The following is a 13,048-nucleotide window of genomic DNA, read 5'->3' as shown; positions in this document are numbered from 1 at the left end:
CATCATCATCTCACCCTCAACACACAGCTCAGAAGTGTGTGCTGAAAGCAGAAGGGTCTGTCACAGGAAACAAGTCATAGCTTAGACTGGTTTGAATAAGCTTTTTCCATTTGTGTTAATTCAAAATATGCATACAAAAGTCTGACTATGAAGGCAAAAATAAAATTCATGATAACAATGAAATTGTGAGACAACTGTTCTTTCACACACACATAAAAATAACTATTCCTGCTAAGTAATCAAACCCACATACTCACATGTAGCTGTGTCTCCCTCTTTTTCCTCTGCTTCTACCACAGAGAGCTCTCAACAGCTATGGCAGTACTGAGGCTTTCAGCACTGGTTACAAGACAGGATCAGCTCAAGAAACAGCCTACAAGCCCCACTACTGCTTTAGGTCTATTTCTTAATCTCTGAGAATATTTTCCCCTTTTGTGTGGTCGTGCCTGCAAAATCTTGGCAGAACAGGTCAGACCTTCACATCATGAAATGCTTTTCTCCCTTAAACCTGTGAGTTCCAGACTCCACCCTCTTCACATGCTCCTCAGCCTTGCCTGGACCTCAGCAACACCTGGGGGAGTTTTAAACAAACACCAACACCTGGGTCCCATGCCCTGTGACTGGGTCAACACCCAGACAGGACAAATTTTTAAACCGCTCCCGAGGAAGCTGTACTGTGCAGCTGGGCTTCTGAGCAATGATTCTGCAATGTAGATGATTATGGCTTTTCCTGTATTGTATAATATTGGGAAAGTAAGACTGTTCTTTCAAAAATAATTGAGGTATCTTGTAGTCTCCCTAAGCTTCAGATAGATATTAAACTAGAATATCAAATGTAAAGCAAACTTTCTTCATGTAGAGATAGAGTATTTCTAATTTGGTCAAAGATGATGATTATTAGAACTGTCATGAGAAAGCTAATTCTCATGAATTTCCCTGACAGAACACCATAAATAAACTCAGATTATCTCTATATTTTACCCAAATGTCATGCAGCAATGATTTATAATCTGGTTTTCAGTTCAGCTCATACATTACTAATCTAAACTCACAGTAAATCAAATCAGCTCCATAATTGAAAAACTACTTTACATGGTTTAACATAAAAGAGGTCAGCAGAAATTAACATGTGATAATTTTCCATGCTTCTGTACAACGAGAGTGACTAATTCCTAGCATAGTTCAGTGCATTTTCCCAGTAGACTCGAAAATAACAAAGCCACATAAAACCCATTCTCCTTATTCTAAAAATGAAGCCCCTTCTATTCACCTCCTCCCTTTTTTTCCCAGTATGGGAAACAAAATAGAAAAAAAAAACCCAAATGTATGCTTACTACTTCAGTTTTTTATTTCGAATTTTATTTTTATTTTTTATTTTATCAGTATATGAAAATGTATATGTAAATGTAAATAGATGGTAATTTTGAGAAATGAATATAAAGAATCTTAGTACAAGACCAGTTAGGTAAACTCTACCCCCAGTCCCATTTTTTTTTTCTTAGTACTCACATCACCATTGCTCCAAATGTAAAAACTGAGATAGGGACCAGGAGAGATGAGATATTCAACCTTGGGTGTCGCCTCCACAGAGGGAAGATTGTTTTGCTGACACTAGCATTCCCAGGACTCAGTGTCTTACAGAAAGGAGCCAGGAACTCAATGTGTATTTGCTGATGGAGGGAATTTGGAAATACCTTACATCACCAGAAAAATTCCTTACTACAGTGTACTTCTACAAAACTGTCACTAAACTCTCAGGGATGGAAAGAGAACTTTGAAGAGGTCTTTTCCTTTTACTACTATTCTTCTCTACTTCTCTACCAAAACATGATTTCCTTAACTTTCAAGATAGTAACAGATGGTCTGAAGGGAAACAGTGTGAATTTGAAGATCTTTACCAAGTGTGACTTATAAGGAGGAGGATTTAAGATGGAGAATCAGCTAGAGCCCACAGGATGCGCCTATCTCCAGGTTTCTGCAAGGGCAGTGGGAATAAATGAGCTATGTGTGAAACACTTGAACAAGAGCCTGGCAGAGAAAACACGAAAACCTTAGTTGATGTTGATATCATTACCACTATTATTTTAAGGCTAAAGCTAAACATTATTAAGCTGCACATATACCACAGCATACATCCACACGCATAAAACACAGGTAGCACATCTGTTGGGGAAGCCTTGTCATACACAGTAGCTCATTTTTTTTATTCTCTCAGTAGTACCAGAGGACTGTATTGTCAATCCATTTTTATAGATGAGAAAATCTTCTAAAAGTCAAATAACCTGCCAGAACTTATAGTATGGGGCTGATAAATGGAAAAGGTCAGAATAAAAATAACATCTTTGATCTTTAAGTAACTTCCCAGTATTCTAAAACATATACCATAGAGTTCTACAAATATTTCATATCTGAATTAACTGATTTTGATTTCATTTCTTGTATCTTTTTCATCTGAAAATATGTGAAATATCACAAATCTGCCCCCAGCCTGTAAATCACCTTTCTATTTTTCTAGAAAAATGTCCCTTATGGTGACATATGTCACTTATCCTGTTCTGCCCTTTTCCTCCATTGCGATCAGTTCTCAGCATTCTGGTATTTCCACTGAGGACACAAGGACTAAGGGGAAAAGGTCAGTCTCAAAGTTCTTTCTATACTTGCTCACAGTTCCAGTCATGCCATGTGGGTGGGGTAGCCTGGGACTTTTTGATGCAGTTTTATGTCTGCTCTAAATGCCTGCACCACTGCACCATGGCTTCCCCATATGATACTCAGCAGGGGCACTCAGTCTGAATTTCTCTATACTAAGACAATGTGCAACTTCTCTGATCTTTCAAAACCCATGACACGATTTTCAGGAAAACAGCAAAAGCCCTTACTTCCAGAAATTACTTTCTTTTAAAGGTTGAAGTTCTAGGCCACTGAAAGATGTATGCTATGTTTCTCCAACTCTTCCAATCTACATTTCTTTTAAATATCCTGAAAAAAATGAAAGACTCTTGTTCTATTCTATGTTTTATGAAGAATCATTCAGTTATCTTTTTAAAAGGAGTAATAATCATTGAGGGAAAAACTTTTATAATTCCTTTATCTACTAAAAGCAGAATATTAGCCTTGTTCCCAGACTTCGTCAAAATCCTCCAGAAAGCCAACACAACTCTTTAATAACTACAGCAGAAAAATGTACTCCAACTTATATTTTTGGTGAGCATAATTCAAGGAAGGAAAGTTATTTTCTAATTATTTTATCTTATGTTTGATATGTACTGAGCACAGTTTCACCACATATAAATACACATATTTAATTTTTATAATATCCCTCTAAGATATTATCATCAGTATCTCAGTTTTACAGATGGAAAAGCTTTAACAAGGGGAGACCATCTTGTCCAAGGTCACAGAGCTAACAAGTAGGGGAAGGATGAGTTAAAATTCACATTGGTCACCACCTTACAATGGTTCATTAGTATTTCTCCTTGTTAAGGATCAAAATCACAAAGAGTCAATTCATAGTAACAAAAAAGAATCTTAAGATTTACTCATTTTTAAGAGAGAAATATTATTTTTAAAACTTACATAGATATTCTTTTGAATATCTTCAAAGCAATAATAATACAAAAATATAAATGGGGGAGGGGAGTTCAAGGGAAACCAGGTTGCACTTAATGCTAGGGTGGTCAGTATTCACATCCTGTGTTTGGTTTTGGAAGTCACAGGGTAGGAGAGACATAAAACAAAAACTTGAAGAAGGTCAGAAAGATAGCAAGGTCTAAAAATTGTGAAAGAAATAAAAATCAACGAAGGACCCATCACATTGTCCCAACCAATGGAGGGTCACACTAAGAAGAGGAGTTACAGAGGCCTTCTCACAGTTTTAAGGGTAGAATAAGATATCAAATGACTATGATTGGCAGACAAAAATGATCCTATCTAATGACTACTAGGAAAATTTTACAAGGAAACAAAGAACAGTATCAGGGTGAGGGAGAACTAGAAAGGTTTCACAGACAGTATACATTGGCAACAATCTTCTACATAGGGTATGAGTTCAAAAGAACAGCTAATTCACTTCACACAAGGAGTCTCAAGGACAGGGCATTGGAAAAATAAGTTTACCATTTTACTGTTTCTAAACATATTCATTGTGAATGATTAGATTTCATGCAATTTAGTTGGAAAAAAATCACATATCATGAAAATAAAAATTCATGGGAGTGAAATGAGGACATCAGAACACTGGCTTTACTAAGCCCAGTCCTGTCACTTGCAAATGCACTTCTATGTTCTTATTTGATGTTTCCAGTTATTCTTTAAAACAAACAAACAAACAAACAAAACCCAGCTGTTTCTAAAGATGATCACTTCCAAGGTTGAGTCTCAGGAATGTCTATTCTCAGGAGTCGGTGTTATTGTGGGACTGCCTGGTGGGAGTGGGTAAAGTCTTTGGAACCCAAGGCAGACCTAGACCCCATGGAAGCCTTCTCTCATTATTCAAACAATTTCTTCTTGCTTACCTTGCCTCTATCATCATGCTTATTATTATCTCATAATTATCAGTTTACATGACTCTTCTGTCTTCTAGACTGAGTGAAGGCCTGTAACTGTAACTTATTTAACTTTTTGTTTCTAATATACAGTATAATTGAAAAAATGTACTGAATTAGTGAGGAAAAACCCAGTTAAAACAGACACCGACTTGTTCTCATTTCTCACTTCTCAACTCTCTGCAGTCTGCCTTCTCTGTTTAGAACTGGTCTTACCAAGGATATTAATAAACTAATTCCCTCTAAATCCAAAGAAGTCACATAAGTTTCTATCTTGTGTGATGTTTTAGCAACTTTTAACATTGGAAACCACTCACCTCCTCTCAAAACACACTCCTCCTCTGACTTCCACGTTACATTGACCTGATTTCCTTGCTGCCTCTATGGCTTCCTCTTCTCTGTCATTTTCAGACTTTTCCTTTCTTCTTCTTCAGTGGTTTTCAATCATGGATGAATGATAGAATCATTCATTTGGGAGCCTCAGAAAATACCCAATGCCCTACCTAGTCCCAGAGATCTTATTAATTTGGGACGGGGCCTGTAGAATTGGTATTCTTTTTCGGTGAAGGGTATCAGGGATTGAACTCAGGGGCACTTGACCACTGAGCCACATCCCCAGCCCTATATTGTATTTTATTTAGACACAGGGTCTCACTGAGTGGCTTAGCACCTTGATTTTGCTGAGGCTGGCTTTGAACTAGTGATCATTCTGCCTCAGCCTCTCAAGCCACTGGGATCACAAGTATGTGCCACTGAGTCTGGCTAGAATTGGTATTTTTAAATTCAGCAGAAGAATTTCACTTGCAGCCAAGTTGAGCAGCACTTTTCCAGCCACATCCCAAACTGTGGGATTCCTCTGGGATCAACCCTTGGTCCTCTGTGATCTATTCACTTAGAGAGTTCCCAGGTGAAGCTCATTCACCTTTCTGGTTCTGATTATAATTTCCATGTTAATTACTTTCACCTCTGAATTGCCAATACAGACCTCTCTCCTGCCCCTTAAAACCACTCACCCAACCAATCACTGACATTTACTTCTTTGTTTCACAGGAACCTCCAGCCAGTGAAACCCCTTTTCAGTACACAGCACCATAATGGCTATGTAATCCAATAGCCCAAGTCAAAACCTTGGGTAACATCTTTGAAAACTTCTCCTTCATCTTTCTCATTCAATAATTACCAAGGGCTGTTGAATCTGTCTTCTAAATGTCTATATAACCTTTTTACCTCCACTCTTACTGCCATGGTCTTAGTATAGGATAGTCACCTATCATCTGCAGCCTAAATTATAACAGCATCTTCCTGTAATTGTCTCACTGCCTTCTTCAGTCTTGAGCCACTTATTCCAAAGCATTTACTACCTTACACCTAGAGGAATTTGTCAAACACAGATCAGATCATGTCACTGCCCAGTTTTAAGCATCATAAATTCATATGTACAAGGCTGTACCAGAAATAATTCATGCTTACCTCTCCAAACTACTGTTCACTTCACACAATGCAGCCCAACCATACACATTTTTCTTTCAGCGCTTCAAAGACATCATACTCTCAAAGACCTCAGGGTCGCCATGCACACTGCTCTGTCTGGCACACTTTTCCCTAACCTCCTCCTCTGTCTCACTTCTGATTGCTATTCAGTTCCTCATTTGAACAGGACGTCACCTGTTCTCCTAGCTTGCCTTAGCTCTTCTCGTTACTATAATAATTTGCTCTTTTCCTATAATAACTTGCTTCCTTTGTGTGCCCAGGTCCTGGCCCTTACGCACCTGTCAATAAATGGTTGAATGAATACACTACCATTATGTACAAGGGATTACCATGTCCAGTCCCAGAACTATTGCTAAGCACAGATATTTCATACTCATCAGGAATGTTACTCAGTGACCATGTAAATTGAAGGCAAAAAATAAATACCTTTAGAAAGCCTAATTTGTCACATTAGGAAAAAACACCACCCTTTGGGAGGTGAAGTTTGGGCTATTGGGGAAGTTCTAGCCATTAGCCTGAGAATTGACTAGTGAAGCTCTCTGTCTTGATTTTCTACATAACTGCAAAACTATCTTCAAGGGTGATTTTTCAAAATTTCAATATAGCTTCATAAGCTGTATTTTAAGCATATTTTGAATAAAAAAGAAAAGTTATCAAGAAGAACGTATTTCAATATTCAGCACTGAGATGTTTGCTTTTCAATATTAAGCTAATAACTCCTGTAAATCGGGCAGAAGTGAGGATGAGGTAATCATTAGCTTAATGATGCAATGCTTATTAGCTTAACCTCTGCCAAATAGGCTGTGGAATATAAACCAGGAGGGTTGCCAAGGCAATATAACTTCCAGAAAGAAATTCAAAGAGGGATAATAGTGACTAACGTATAATGGACCATTGGTCTCTCCAGTAAGGGGAAAAAAAAAGGCACAGGCAGAGTGCTTAAAAGTAACCAAACCACTTAACCCGGAAAAGAAGGTAAAAGTCCTATTCTCTTATTCATAAATACTGGGAAAGCACCTGTTTAAAAGGCAGGGTTATGCTGGGTACAGTGGCACACACCTGTGATGCCATCCATTCTGGAGGCTGAGACAGGACGATCACAAGTTCAAAGACAGCCTCAGAAAAATTGAGGTGCTAAGTACCTCAGTGAGACCCTGTCTCTAACTAAAATACAAAATAGGGCTGGGGATGTGGCTCAGTGGTGGAGTGCCCCTGAGTTCAATCCCCAGTACCAAAAAAAAAAAAAAAAAAGACAGTATTATTTCACAGGGAAATTATGTTTCTCTCAAATAGGGCTATCTAATAGAAAAGTAATGCAAATCTGTGTGATATTTTTATTTATTTTTTTTTAAAGAGAGAGAGAGAGAGAGAGAGAGAGAGAGAGAGAATTTCTAATATTTATTTTTCAGTTTTTCGGTGGACACATCTTTGTATGTGGTGCTGAGGATCAAACCCAGGCCGCACACATGCCAGGTGAGCGTGCTACCACTTGAGCCACATCCCCAGCCCAGTGTGATATTTTCAAATTTTAGAATAGCAACATTATAAAGGGAAAAACAGGTAAAATACTTTATTTGTCCTAAAAAAACCCAAAATATTATGTAATCAATATTGATTTTTAAATATTTAATATGTAATCAATACCTTAAAATTTAGTAAGATGCTTTCTTTTTAGTTTCTTTTTGAAATCTAGTGTGAAACTTACTGCACTCTTCGTTGCAAATATTTTATGTGCTCAGTAGTCAACTGTAGCTAGAGATTACTTTATTGGACATTATAACTCTGAAACTTCAGACTCTATATTCCAGGTAAGTGAGTGTGTGTGTGTGTGTGTGTGTGTGTGTGTGTGTGTGTGTGAGAGAGAGAGAGAGAGAGAGAGAGATAATGTCATTACTGATAACCCGGAAGGAATGAAAGATTTAGATTATCTTTTGAATAATTGAATAAAGATCATTTTTTGGTATAATTTGATGATCACATATTTTATTATGTTCTAATTCTTTGAATATTGGTAGTCCATGGATAGACCATGCTGAACTCTATTAATGGTGTCATTATTTGTAATCCCTTGATTCAGGAACAGTTGTGATCAAAGTTTCCTTTAAACGAGTCAAGGAGGATGCAGAGTGCCTGAGTGGAAAAGTAAGTGGACACTGGAAATCATCACAGCCTTCTCAGATACAGTTTCCAGGAGCTAGACCAGGCTTGGACCCTCATGATAGGCAGACCACTTTCCTTTGATACATTGAAGGAAGCACCAAGGAAGTGAGAGAACAGGACTCTCTCTTTGGGTAGCCAAGGAGGAGGAAGGTAGCTGATCACACACAAGAAGAAAAGCACACTGTGGTCCAATCCAGGCAACTCTTCTGATGTCACCTCTGTAATAAATTCACTTTGCCAAAAGAGTGGCAAACATCTCCCATCCTGAGCATTTTAGATAAATGGGCATTGCTGCTCAATTGAAATTATGGCTACAGTGAATATGGTTTCATATGCAATATCATCCACAGAGGTAGGGCAACATGGTAGGGCTAATGACCTTCTCTTTTGAGGAGTCTGAGTCAGCTACTAATCTGACATGCTGCAGAGACTTGGAGAAGGGTTCATATGGACATTTTGAATGCACATGAGATGGTCACTATTTTAAGAGACCCTGCACTCTTAGATTCTTAATAACAAGTTATTCCAAATGAAAGAGGATACTTCATTGACATAACAGTCATAATCCAATCTTTAGCTATCATAACATTTTTGATGAGCTGTTATATTTCAGCTATTACCTTTTAATTTATAATTTTTAAATTTTTTAAAACTTTTGGTTTAGTTTATTCATTCATCCTCTTAACTTCAACATACTTACTACAGATAACTTACAGATAAAGATTTAAGTAGGGGATAGAACTAAAAAAACACATATTTTTGAATGTTTATTATGTGACAGGTATTGAGTCTTAGCTCAGTACTAATTTCATAGTTTTCCAAATATTACACTCTTCCACATGAGACAATTGAAGCAATCTTCTATGGAAGATTCTGTGTGTATGTGTACAGTGTGCTTTTCCCCCCTCTCTTATATATGTGTGTATATAGATACTTCTTCTGAATTTGTTTTGAATAGTGTTTCTTTCTATCAACACCATGTATTGTTCAAAATGCTACATGCAAAATAACTTCAGTCAACTTTTACAAGTATTCAAAGCTATTCATGTTTTAACCAGTTAACTAACTAGCAATCTTGTATTCTTTTTGCCTTTTATCTCAGTAAATACATTTTTATTGACCAAAATTTTCAAAGACAAAAATATCACTTTGGCTTATCATTTCTAATTCTTTTACTCATCCATCAAGTTGATGACATTCAAACTTTCACTTTACCTTTAATCATCCATTCAATAAATCTTTATTTAATTTATGTTTATCACATATTTGCCATGATCACATTTTTCTGAGGTTATTTCTATAGTCAATCACTATACTCTACATGCCCAATGAAGTTAAGTTTTCCTTCAATTGACAGCAATATTTTAAAATTATATAATACATGACATGAGCTTTCCAGTTAAACACAGACATCCAGAAATAGGCTCAGTCCCCTTCCAGGAAGGAAGTAGGTGCTAAATACCAGTAGTTATAATGTCATAGATCCAGAAACTGGCAGGACAGCAGAAAAGAAATTGTTCCCTTACAGACCTTGTCAAGATCCCCTGGCAGATCAAGGTTGTCTGCTTCACTCCCTAATTCTTCATCCCACAGATCTTTAGCAAATTATGTTTTGCAAAACAATTCCAAATGTATAAATCTGTGAATGTTTTTTTATATCTCTTGTCTGCTTATTGGGGTGTACCATGCTTAACAAGAGGCTAGGGTCTGTTATACATGTTTACTGCCAACTCCTGGGCTTTTATGGGTGCTGAGTTAAAAGCAAGAATTCCATTATGTCCATGTACTATTTGAATTCATCTGAATGAAGGAAGCCAGCTTTACACTTTGAGAAAAAGTGAAGACCACTATAAAAAGTTAAAGATTCAATAACTAGCTAATCTCAAAAGTCCATTTATAGCACAGATAAATATGAGAAAATACCAGTTGTGAACTTTTATATACCACTTATAGATGATCCATCAGATCAGCACACAAAATACTGGATACTTCATTTAGTTTAATTTGCACTGAAGATGCATACATGGGATGAAAATGCTTAGACTTGTGCCTAAGCAGGCAGGACTTTGGCTTGAGGGCTCCCACCTACCATTCTCTAGGTTAGTAACTTTAGAAAAAGTACTTGTAACTCTCTGAGTCAGAGCCCTCAGATGTAAATTAGAAGCAATAGCAACTATATCTCAGGATTGATTGGAGGTGGGGTAAGCAACTACAGCAGTATAAGAGTTAGGAACAAGATATGTCTAAACTAATATTAGTTCCCCTTTCTTTCTCCATGCACTAACGTGCAGTAAATGTGCTTTTGTCTTTGAAAAATGAAACTTCTCCCCTCCCCCCATCTGTACACATTTTTTTAAGTGGTCACAAACTTAAGACATTAAGAAATGACTGCAAAAAAAAGATATATCTATGTAATATGAGAGTTTTGGGAGAGAAAAATTCCTCTCCAAATTAATGTTAAACCTCATGCAAACTATATCAACAAATGCAGATGCCAATTTTCCCTTGCGACCTTCTTTCACATGGTATATTCTAAGTAAAACTATATAGCTTTCTTTAAAAAGTCCTTAGGCTAAAAGGCAGGATATGGGATCAATGCCAACTACTATTCCTGACCTGCCCCTTAGCCTGTTCTTTAACATAGTTGATAGGTCAAAGATGGAAATAAAATCTTAAGTTTTGACTTAGTTGGATCCTGTTCTTGCCTAATATACGGAGAGACTTTAAAACATGCTTTACAACGAGGGAGGAAGAGATAGTTAAGAAACATTCCTCAACAGAGTTTGTCTTAGTACTTTTGTCATCAGAAAAAATAAATAAATAAATAAATAAATAAAAGGAGAAAAATATTGACAGAAAGAAGGAAACCACTTCTATATTAAGAAAGAAGGGTGGTATGCAGTTAAAACTGGAAATTAGAAGAAATAGGCATCTCCACTTTGGCCAGGATTTGCCCTACAGTGGGGTCTATAAGGGAAAGAGGTCACAAACTCCTAGTCCCAGACCCAACTCACCCAGCTGGAGCTGTTCGCAAGTCCGGTTTGGATTCTTTCCGATCCTGCATCTGTAAATCGCCCCGGGTTTGACCACAGAAGAATTGGCAAGCCAGTTGGCAGTGGGCGCCCCCACGACGAGCCTAAAGTGAGAACCGTGCACGTGCGCTGAGACATGAGCGGGGCTACCTACTCAACTCGGGCTTTCAGCAGCGGTGCAGTGTGTAGTGGGGCAGTTTCCCCGCCTCCTCCGCCCACCACCCAGCGCAAGGGGCCAGACACCCCACGACCCCACGGCTTCAGGGCCTGGAACCACAACGCCACCCCGGGCGCTGCCACCCCAAGATAAGTTTTCCCGGGCAGATCTCCAGCAAGCTGGCGGGAGCCGCGCTGGCTTCTTGCCTCCTCCAGAAGGGAGGAAAGTTTGAACTGGGGAACTGGACAGACTCTCCCGGGGTGCCCCTTCCTCTTGCCACTCTTAGATGCTGAGGGCGCTGGAATCCTTCCTACTCCACTCACCAGCGGTTCGCCCCGTGACTGTGCAGCACCACTGAGTAACCGAACAGCGTGCCGGGGGGGCCCTGGTAAAGCAGGGCGCTCTCAGTGTCCACGTTGTAGGGGTGGCCAGTCCGGACCCCCAGGCACAGCAGTAGCATCACCGCTTCCCCGACGGCGGCCCCTCGGGGACCGGGTCCGCGCCTCGCTTCCGCAGCCATGCGCTCTCGGTGGGGAACATTCAACACCAAACGGCCACTTCACCGAAGTTGCACTGGATGCGACGGTTGGCCTAGGCGAAGAGCGCCCCAAGAGATGAAGCACAGCGTGTCCGGCGCCGGCAGGCGAGAGGGAAGGAGGGACAGCCACACAGACGGAGGGAGAGGGAGTTTGCCAGCCACAGGTCCCGATCGAGGGCGGCCTGGGATGCCGCGCGCCCTCCGGGCCCCACGCCCGGTTTCTGAGGCCTGGAGGTGCGGGTGCTTGAGCGGTCCTGGGGCGCAGGCCTCTGGGTGGGGTCCTGGGCGTGGTGTGGAGGCGCAGGATCTGGCTCTGTCTCCCCCCACGTGCAGCTGTAGGGGGCGCTGGGGGACCTTGGCTACGCAGGACGCGCGTCCTGGCCCGGGCCTTCCAGCCCACAAAGCGCGGGATGGCTGGGGGCCTCCTGAGGCTTTGCAAAGAGGGACCTGGAGGTGACACAGGGCTTCTCAATTTAACAGTGGTTGGGACCTGCGTGCGGCACCATGTGGCTCCGACCGGTGCACGCCCCTATTGTGAACTCTCAGCCTCTGCGGCCAGCCTCAAACCCGGAGCCTGAGACTACAACCGGGAACCCGCAGGCAGATCTTTCTTTGATAGTTCAGTGCTGGATCGCCACCCCATCCCCCCACCACCACCCCGAGAAATTACCCAATGGGCTATCAATTCAAAGCAAAATAATAACAAAAAAGAACTCCCTGAGGGGGACTGGGGAACTCTATGGCGACAAAGACGTTATGGCTTGTCTCTTCAAAACTCACAGCCCTGCACCCTTTGATGCCCACTTCCTTCCTCCCCACACTTCCTCTTAAGCCCCGTTTGCGTGAGCAGGCGAAGCAGCAGCTTCAATCTAAACAGCAGCAGCAACTCGTGCCGTTGCTGACCCCAATTGAGAGGCTGGGTTGAGGAACCGCTGTGAATAGCCTCACTTTAACAGATTCCACCCCCTGCTTCTCCATGATCTCTTCACAACCATACAGTTGCCAAGAAACACACAAGCCATTAGGGGTGTAGACCTAGTGTGAGGTCAAGGTCATAATGAACCTCCGAGATTCCGCTGTAGACCCACAAAACAACACACCTGTACGGGATGAGAATTCTCATCCT

At 40.4% G+C, this 13,048-nt stretch overlaps 1 protein-coding gene across 2 annotated transcripts in view; it reads right to left on the bottom strand.

Moving 5' to 3' along the window:
• Positions 1–12,344, bottom strand: part of Itga4 (integrin subunit alpha 4) — a 79,377-nt gene extending 67,033 nt beyond the window's left edge. Inside the window, exons 1-2 of one of the 2 annotated variants that reach the window (XR_013424184.1) lie at positions 11,708–12,344; positions 11,210–11,331 (exon numbers count right to left, since the gene is read on the bottom strand). Coding sequence is in view for 1 of the 2 variants with exons in the window: in XM_005324694.4 (XP_005324751.3) it covers positions 11,210–11,331; positions 11,708–11,904 (319 nt within the window). In the remaining variant the exon portion in view is untranslated. The remainder of the gene's footprint in view (positions 1–11,209; positions 11,332–11,707) is intronic. The other variant, XM_005324694.4, reaches the window with a different exon arrangement.
• Positions 12,345–13,048: the final 704 nt, after the last annotated feature.

The sequence above is a fragment of the Ictidomys tridecemlineatus genome, chromosome 7 (assembly GCF_052094955.1).
Source record: "Ictidomys tridecemlineatus isolate mIctTri1 chromosome 7, mIctTri1.hap1, whole genome shotgun sequence".
In the NCBI taxonomy this organism is placed as follows: Eukaryota; Metazoa; Chordata; class Mammalia; order Rodentia; family Sciuridae; genus Ictidomys; species Ictidomys tridecemlineatus.
Note: the sequence above shows the minus strand (reverse complement) of the source record. Positions and strands in the feature narration are given on the sequence as shown.